Below are 8,568 nucleotides of genomic sequence, written 5' to 3' on the forward strand. Positions count from 1 at the left end.
CTGGTTTTCTCCTGGATTGTTAAGGGTGAGAGAGCTCTAGCTTTGTGTTTGGCCATGAGAAGTGTGAAGAGAGAAAGATAAGATCTTTTTTTCCCAAGTTAAATATATAAAAAGCTAAAATTTATAAGGATTCACGACATTCACATTTTCTTAACCTTTGGGTTTCAGGAAGACTAACAAGCTCTCTTCCCCAGCCACTGTTCCTGCCGTAGGGATTTCTGAAACCCTAAACATTTGCCACTGCTGAAAACAATCAGAAAGGGTCCAAGAAATAAGACATGTGAAGATGCAGTTGATGCAAAGACAAGTTTTATTCATGTTTCAAGCAGAACAGCAGAGCCAACCAGCGTCAGGGAACAGGCACCTTTTCTCAAACTAAGGCACTTCACACGCCTCTGGCGATAACGCACGCCGACCCAAGCACATGAGAAGGGAGCCAAGAGGCTCTCGGGCCGGGGAAGCCAATCCAGGACGGAGCTGGCTGAAGAACAGCAACTCAAGCAAACGGGGCACTTCACTTTCTGCCAACGGGCACTGTGCTGGCTGCACGTCCCTGCCCCTGAGCAATTGCCCTGGGCTACGCTCTATGACTCATGCCCGGCGGTTGATTTGCACTGGGAAGAGCACTGGACACGTGCCGTATGCCGCTGCCCGCTGGTCTGCCCAAACCCAACCCTTACAGCAAGGCAGAGTCTCCAAAGCTCATGTTAGCAGAAATCCCAACTCCAGCGACGAATGGGGACCCCCAAACCCAACCACCCTGCGCTTTCCTAATGGCTGCACTACAGAAGAGAGAAGAAGGGGGTCTTTCACGTGGCGCCTAGGCCAAGGGCTCGGTGGTGGAATCCCCGCTAGGGAAGTGGATGTCATGGGCCAGGCAAGGCCCATTGGGTTCCTTTCCAAAATCCACCAGGAAGTTCTTGTTCACAGACAGGCCTCCCTTCTCCGTGTTCACATCAATCTGCAGCATGACAGAGCCTTCCCTGCGAGGGGACAAGAGTGTGGCCGTTACAGACAAGCAAACCCTGGTCCTGTTCAACAGGTGCTGCCCTTTGCCCTCCTGCTCCATGGCCGGGAAGAGCCTTTCTCCTCAGCACCGGGTCTCCTCGGGGGAGGAGGCAGCGGACACTCACTATCTGCTTTTGGGGAGATCCACGGGGGGATTCGCTCCAAGTTCAGACTGAAACACTTGTGCTCCCCCAAGCAAACCCTCAGAGCCCCCCCAGATGAGGCACCTTTCCCGTTTCTAAAGCAGATGCCCTCCAAAGAGGCCCCCTGCCTCCCAAATGTTGCTTACTTGACCATGTTCGGGTAGAACTGCTTGTCCCAGGTGCTGTAGAAGGAGTTGGTGACGTACAGCCTCTTGCCATCCAGGCTGAGCTGCATCTTAGCGGGGCCGCCGTACACTCTGGTGCACTGAAGGCACAACAGACAGCAGTGGCTTTACCGGCTGCTTCCTTTGCACAGTTGAGCACAAGCAGGAGCAGGGGAGCAGGGCAGCACGGAGCAGGGTGACTACCTCCCCTCCCAACACAGGCAACAGGGGAGACCCACCCCAGGAACCCCAGGCAGAGAGTTCGCAGGGCAGAGCCAAAGCCAAAGGGCACTGGGGGGGCAAAGAGGCCGCAGAACTCACCTTGATCACCAGGGGATCCGGCTGGCACTTCAGCTCTTCGTCTCTACACACGGTCACGGGGCCGCCTCTGAGGATGCTGCCTCCCACAAACACCTGTAAGCCAGGCAGTGGCAGACACGTTGCCTCTCCATCCAGCCACCCCCAGACCCCATGGAGGAACCCAGCAGGGCACCTTCTGCGCCGGCCTTACCTGTCCCACCAGCCTGGGCTTGCAGGTTTTGGAGAGCTCGTACTGGCGGATGTCCCCGTGCAGCCAGTTGCTGACATACAGGTACTTGTCATCCATGGAGATGACGAGGTCGGCTATGAAGGCTGGGGACAGAGACAAGGTGCTCCAGAGGGGCAGCACCAGCAGAAACGGGCCCGCATCGAGCCCCAGCTCCCACCTCCCCCTGCCGTTCTGCATGCCATGCCTCCAGCACAGCGGGGCTGCCCAAGCGCGCAGGCTCCAGCTGGGCCACCAGCGTCTCCTTGGGGGTGGAAATAGCCCCTCGGCCCCTCTGACAAGCCCTCCGTTGTGTTACACAGTGAGGCTTTGTGGTCAGCAACTTGGCTTTGCCCCACATCCCAACGCCCCGCAGGGAAGAAGCAAACACCACCTCAGGCACACGAACCTGGCATCTGGGGCATAATCCATCCTGTCACCTCCTTGGCTGGTATCCGAAATGCTTCCTCCACCACCCAGTTGTCTCTCTGCACAAGAAACAGAGGTGCTGCATCGTGAGCCATCCTGTCTGCTCCGGCAAGAGCCTCCCTGCACTCACATGCCCGCACGGCTCGGCAAAGCTGCCGGAGGAAGGCTTCCCCTGCACCCAGCTACCCTAGGCGAAACCACAGGGGCAGCAGCGCCTGATGCCACCAGCAACACTGGACCTCGTCCCTCAAATTCATCCCCCAGATGTTCCCCCGAGATGGTCACAATGGGCTCCCTGTAGGCTCAGGGGAAGAACAGACTCCCCTCGTTCCAGCGTGCACATCCAAAGCAGGGACTGCAGGCTGCCCTCTCCACACGCCTCCTCCCTGCTACCCCAAAACTCTTCTGCGTGTTTCTCCATCGCCCCACAGCTCACCACAGCCAGGTCTCCCCGGCTGCCAGCAGAATACTCGCCTCACACTTGTAGAAGCGGTAGACGACGCCACTCAGGGCACAGCCGACGTATCCTTCAGCAGCATCGGGGTTGTGGAGGAATTTAACGCTCTGAGGCAGAGAGTCCTCCCCCAGGTCAAAGCACTGGGTGAGCGAGCGGCAGGACAAGTTCCAGAAGTTCAGGCGGCGCCCAAAGACCCCTGAGGAAACGGAAAACCAAGTCAGAAGGGGGGGGAACACCCATGGACACTAATCCCTCCCCAGAATGCTCGTGGGCAGGGACAGCCACGGCAGCAACACCCAGAACCTGCAGAGAACCTGCAGCGAGTCTGGGAGCAGCAGGAGGAGACAGGGACCAGCCTGTCCTCAGGACAGAGGCTGCACCTTCTCGAGCCGTGCCTCTAACATGTCCTGTTTGGGGAGAAATCTGCCTGGCCTCGCTCCCTGACTGCAGCGACACCCTCCCACCACCTCTGTGACATCTGGCTCCTCTTGCATCCCTCTTCCCTCACCTTTCTTAAAGTCGTCGGGACTTATTCCACGTCCTGCAATTCTTGGGACCACACCAGCAGTGCTGACCAGAACATTGTGGCGTGGCTGGTACCAGAAGTCGTATCCAGTTGGGGGGGCCTCACACTCATTTTCCCAGTTCCCCTTCAGCTCAAAGGTCTCTCCGTCCAGCACAATAAATCCTCCTGTGACACAAACGGGGACACATGACAAACTGCACACTCCACTTCCAAAGCAGTTGGTTTGTCCATGGAGCCACTAGAGGGCAAATACCTTTTCCATTGCCCGCTGCGTCTCCCATGTTGGCGATCAGGATATCACCGTTAGGCAGGGCACGAGGTACGTTGAGGTGCCCCTTGTTGCACTTCCAGAAGACATCCACGGGCTCGATCGTCTGGAAGAAGTTTACACACACAGACACTTCAGCCTCCCACGGCTCAGCTCATTTCACACTCCCTGACAGAGCCTCTGATCACCAGAGACTTCTGGAAATCTCTGAGGCTCGCAGGAGCTTTCCTTCCGAGAACTCCCACGGGCTGGAGCCTGCTCCTCCTTGCCGAGGAGCGCAGAACCCTCTGAGCTGCTCCTTGTACAGACAACCACAATGCAGCAACACCCAACTCCCAACAGCTGGTCTGGCTCTGGCATCGCCTCCAGCTACCAGACCCTCTCGGAAGGCAGCGGGCTCACAGAAAGGACCGCAGCGATGATCGGAGCTGCCCATGCTCTGAGAGGGAGAGAGCTGCTCTCTCAAATCAGGGTGGAAGAGAAGACGAAGAGAGAACCCTTCTTCCCTCAAGAAGCACCGGCTCTCAAGTCCTTGTGTAGTCAGCCCAGTCATACCTTACACAGCCTGGGAGCCCGGCACTGGGAACCCACATCCACCACGTAAATGCGGGAAGAAATCAAACAGGGCAGAATCAGCTTGGTCCTTTTGGTTGTGACACTGTCAGAGCAGGGGCAGCCAGCGCTCCACCCCGAGGAATGCAGCTCGTCTTTGAGGTTGGGCATGGGCAGGCGGTGGATCACCTAGGCAGTCAAGGCAGAGTTAGGGTTCACACAGGGAGGCGGGGAGAAGTTGGGACCCTTATGCAACCAGCAAGTTACAGGAGATACCACCACTCCCTGCACCAAAGGAGATCTAGGGACAGGTTAAGGTGTAAATGTGGCTGATCAGTTCAAAGCTGCTCCCTGGATGTAGATAATCTGTCTTTGCAGCCCTCTGAGACAGGGCACCGCCGATGCCCCATGTAGGATGGCAGCAGACAGGTCAGCCCAGCGCATCACAGCACATCTCTGACAGCACAGCACACAGAGACAGGCTGAACTCTGCAGCCACCCTGGGCACCCTCAACCACCTGGATCACCCCAGGCCATTTCCATGCTGAGCAGCCATGAGAGGGTGATTCAGGGCATGTGCTCAAAAGCTCCCCAGCAGCACCAAGATGCTCTGGAAGTGAGTTGGGAAGTGAGTCACCTTGTCCCTGGGACCCAGAGATGGAGACAGATACACAGGGGACAGTGGAAAAAAGTAGATGTCAAGTATCTGACGCACAGAGCCAGCAAGTAATCACCATCCCCACAACAACACACAGGTACCTGGCCGTAACACGGAGATCTGGGGTTGAGATCGACGGTAGCCAGGAAGTCAGGCTGGTCGATGCACGTTTCCCTGTAGGTACAGGTCACGTAGGCAACCTCCTCTCTAGGAGCTGGGTATGCAGAAAGCTTGTGTCAGAACAGGCCGTGCAGCGGTCAGAAAGGAAAAGCAAAGCTTTGACAGGCTCTCAGATAGGACTGAACTTAGTTTTCGGAAGCTGCAACCTTCCTCCGTGCTCGCTGACAACTGTCCAGCCTGGTGCCATCACCGACCCGGAGGGGAGAGAACCACAAAGGGGGTCTCCAGACCATTGCAGCTGTCTCCCTTTGGGGGCAGGGGCTCAGCAGCGCACACGGTTAATTCACGGTGGTCCCCACCAACACGGGGCTCTCTCCCAAGCACCACTCTTTCCAAAACACTCTCAAGAGCACTTGCCTTTCAGCACATCCTGGCAGGTGGGGTACTCGTAGCACTGAACTCTGCATCTGTCTGATTGCAGGAGAAGAGAAGAACAGCATGAGAAATGTCCACATCCCTAAAAGGTGCCTGTTCAGAAGCCTCAGTCCCACCCGAAGGACCTTCTCCCACCCCAGCTGCCAACGGGGACCTCTGCGACCAGCATCTGCTCCTCTTACGGCAGTGACAAATCCCAGACCCAGGAGAGGAATCCTCCCCGAAGTGCCACTGGGGCCATCATGCACCAACCTCTGCTAAGCTCCCTTTGGCATCCTCTGAGCCCCTCACTGATCCCCTCCCCGCCAGCAGCGAAGGAGCGAGATCCAGGAGGGAGCTACAAGGCTGGGAGCTGCTGGGGCTGCCGGGCAGCTGCAGAGTCTCTCTTACCCATGCTGAAGGCTGCCTGGTTCACTCTCCTGGAGCGCAGAGGTGCTGGAACTGGAGGTGCTGCTTGCTGTCTGCCTCGCTGGAGGGGGCTGTGATGTGCCAAGGCTGCTCTGAGGGGGCCTTATATACAGGGCAAAGGGGTGGGGGGAGAAAGGAAGCTGCCAAGGGAGGAGCCATCGCTCCCAAGCGTTTGGGAGGTGCCGGACCAGCGCTGCGGCTTGTTTCCGCCTTGCTAACCACCAATCTAGAGGAAAAATCTGCTGGTCCATGCAGGTCTTTTCCTTAAACACAACCTCCCATATCTGATCCTGGGGCTCTGGCGATTTCCAGTGGACTTCTTCAAGCTCTGGAGGCCTCCACGTCGCAGCCAGGAAACAACCTAATTAAAGCCATCCCCCATGCCCACGTTCCTGCCATACCAATGTGCAGTGGCTGCAAATTCCACTCAAGGGATGAGAAGCCCAGTGAGATAAACAGCCCTACCAGCAGCCTCCTGGAAATTACAAGGTTTGGACATACGGAGGCCACCAAAGACACCTCTGAAGTCTAGACCCTGACAGAAGGCACGTCTCTGTCTGAGGGCTGAGCTGAAGGCATCACGGGTTCCCTGCCGTCAACTCAGCACGCCAGGCCCAGAGGTGCCTCTACCCAGAAAGACTCCTTTTGGAGTTCCTAAGGACTGCAAAGTGGGAAACAGCACCCAGATGAGGGAGGGGGCTCCAAGAGCACTGACATTAGAAGAGGCTTGAGGAGCTGCCGGTATCTCCCAAACTGCCAGAAAACGCATGTAGCTCAAAATGTCAGCCTGCGCCCTCCTTGATGCAGCCCATCAAGGTCAAGACATGCCTGCTGCCCCTCAGGTCTGCATCTGCACCTGGGAAAGTCAACCCACCTGTGCAAAGCAGGAACCTTTAGGATTCAGGACACCTCAGTACAGTGAAACGGTGCCTGAGCAGCAGCTACTTACTCCCCCCACCAGCCTGGCTAATGAACACCCAAAGCCCCATGGCAGCACCAACACCACAAAGTGCCTGGCACTGGTGTGGTTGCCATTGGACTAAACAGCCACAAAACACCCACGGGAACAGCAGAGGCCTCCGTTAAATGGGTCGTAGTGTTGCAGAGAAGTGTTTTGGAAGAAGGGTCCCCTCCTGAGATCACCACGAGCCTGGCTGCCACCAGCTGCCAAACTAACGCAGGATGAAAACACAAAGTGCCGTGGAAGGTGAACGAGTATCCCCTCTTGTGGAAGAGCTCCTCAATCAGCGGGCGAATGACACAGGGTAAGTAATTGCTCCACACAGGAACCCAGACACATCTGGCAGCGCCATTAAAGAAGCCCTCGGGAGATCCCCATCGGAAGAGGGGACGGCTCAGCCCATCTCACCAGGGCTAACGTGGAGGCAGCCAAACACTCAGTCATCTCTGTAAGCGAGGAGCATCCAGCTGCTGCAGCTGAAGAACTCGTGATTTGTTTCACAGAAATGCATCTTGGCAGTCTCAGTGCAGAGGGCAACAGCAGGCAGGAGAGGGGTCGCTCCTTACCACGGCCAGACATGTCCACGCCACCAGTCGATGTACGGTTATTTACTGACAAGTTGCGTCCCAGGTACATCAAGGTTCACTACATGGGAAGGAGAGGGCGTTAAGATAAAATCATAGCAAAAGTAACAAGCGTGCAAAGCGATGGCTCAAAGCCTTATGTTATTGACTAGGAAGGAAGTCAAGATCCTGGGCAAGAGGAACCACATGGAAAGAAATTCTGTCCTCATATCGAATCAGACATGTAATGGAGGTACTTCTGGATGGCTTCTCCACAGCATTAGAGCAGGCTGTTTAACTGAGCAAGGTGTCCACCTGGGACCTGGAAGACCCCAACAGAGGAACCTTTCCTGGGTGTCAGAAGAACTAGCAAACGTAAGGAGGAGCTGCAAAGGGTGCCAGAAGAAAGAGGCATCAAAGAGCTACGCTGCACATGGGGTAGTTCAGCTGCATCGGGCCAAACGGGGTCAAGGCACTGGGTTCCACACTGGACTTCAGGAGGTAAGTGTACGACGAGGTTTAATGTGTAGAGGATGTCACCAGCTCCAAAGGAAAGGAGACTCAGCAAAAGACACTGCACATCCACTCCGGCCAAAACACAGACTGATGGGCCAATGCTGTGAGACCCAGCGTGCTGAGCGCTGTCTGTCTTTCCACTTTCATGGCTGCAGGAACGTTGAACACCTCCACTTCAGCTACATGAAGGCAGCAGCGCTCCAAAGGTGAAGGGCACACTGATGCCCCCCAGGACTGTGTGCTGCTTCCTAAGCCTGGCAGGAGAGTGGGTTGAGAACAGCCACAGCCCTTCTACAGAGTTCTCAAAGGAGTTTATTTTATAGACACGTGCCTCTGAACAGCACGTGTGGCACTGCTTTTGCAGGAGTTTGCACATCCCATCCTTCACCAGTGAACTCCTCCTGCAGAGAGATGTGGAAATAGCTGGTACAACCTCTTTGATGAAATGCAGCACAGCCTTTCAGGGGTGCTTGCCTGGGACAGCTTTCAGCCTGGGTCTGCCTCTCGCAGCACCTGCAGCCTGCCAACGCTCTGGTTCGTCAGGCTGTAGCCCACACGTGGCCACAACCTGCCATGTGCTTTTTTGGGCCACGCTCGCACGAGTGGAAGCGAAAAATCTGTCTCTGCCCCCGCTTCCCAGAGGCAAACTCTTCTCTGTCTTTGAAGGGCAGCAAGCTTGTCTTGGGTTCCCAAAGAGGTGCCAGTGCTGGGGACCGCACTGGCTTCTGATCATCACCAGGCGGATTTCAAGAGCTCACACCTCAAGAATCAGAAGGGAGCCCTGGGCCCAGGAGCAGCTCCAAACCAGAGCTAGCTGTCCTTCAGAGCCACTCA

At 56.2% G+C, this 8,568-nt stretch overlaps 1 protein-coding gene across 1 annotated transcript; it reads right to left on the reverse strand.

The window, feature by feature from the left end:
- Nucleotides 1–820: 820 nt before the first annotated feature.
- LOC104348730 (methanethiol oxidase-like) lies at nt 821–4,937 on the reverse strand. Its single transcript, XM_086478241.1, has 10 exons — nt 4,833–4,937; nt 4,077–4,262; nt 3,507–3,627; nt 3,236–3,418; nt 2,741–2,923; nt 2,251–2,325; nt 1,827–1,948; nt 1,637–1,729; nt 1,298–1,416; nt 821–983 (listed from the first exon to the last, which is right to left on the reverse strand). The coding sequence occupies exons 2-10, from the start codon at nt 4,242–4,244 to the stop codon at nt 821–823; spliced, it is 1,227 nt and encodes a 408-aa protein (XP_086334367.1). The 5' UTR covers nt 4,245–4,262; nt 4,833–4,937.
- Nucleotides 4,938–8,568: the final 3,631 nt, after the last annotated feature.

This window comes from Leptosomus discolor, chromosome 26, assembly GCF_034619465.1.
Source record: "Leptosomus discolor isolate bLepDis1 chromosome 26, bLepDis1.hap2, whole genome shotgun sequence".
NCBI lineage: Eukaryota > Metazoa > Chordata > Aves > Leptosomiformes > Leptosomidae > Leptosomus > Leptosomus discolor.

Excerpts from the sequence above, each read along its gene's own strand:
- LOC104348730 (XM_086478241.1), bottom strand. The coding sequence starts at position 4,244 with ATGCCCAACCTCAAAGACGAGCTGCATTCCTCGGGGTGGAGCGCTGGC. Across the intron at positions 3,419-3,506 it reads CGCAGCGGGCAATGGAAAAG|GAGGATTTATTGTGCTGGAC; the intron begins GTATTTGCCCTC and ends TTTGTGTCACAG. Across the intron at positions 1,730-1,826 it reads AGCCCAGGCTGGTGGGACAG|GTGTTTGTGGGAGGCAGCAT; the intron begins GTAAGGCCGGCG and ends CCTGGCTTACAG.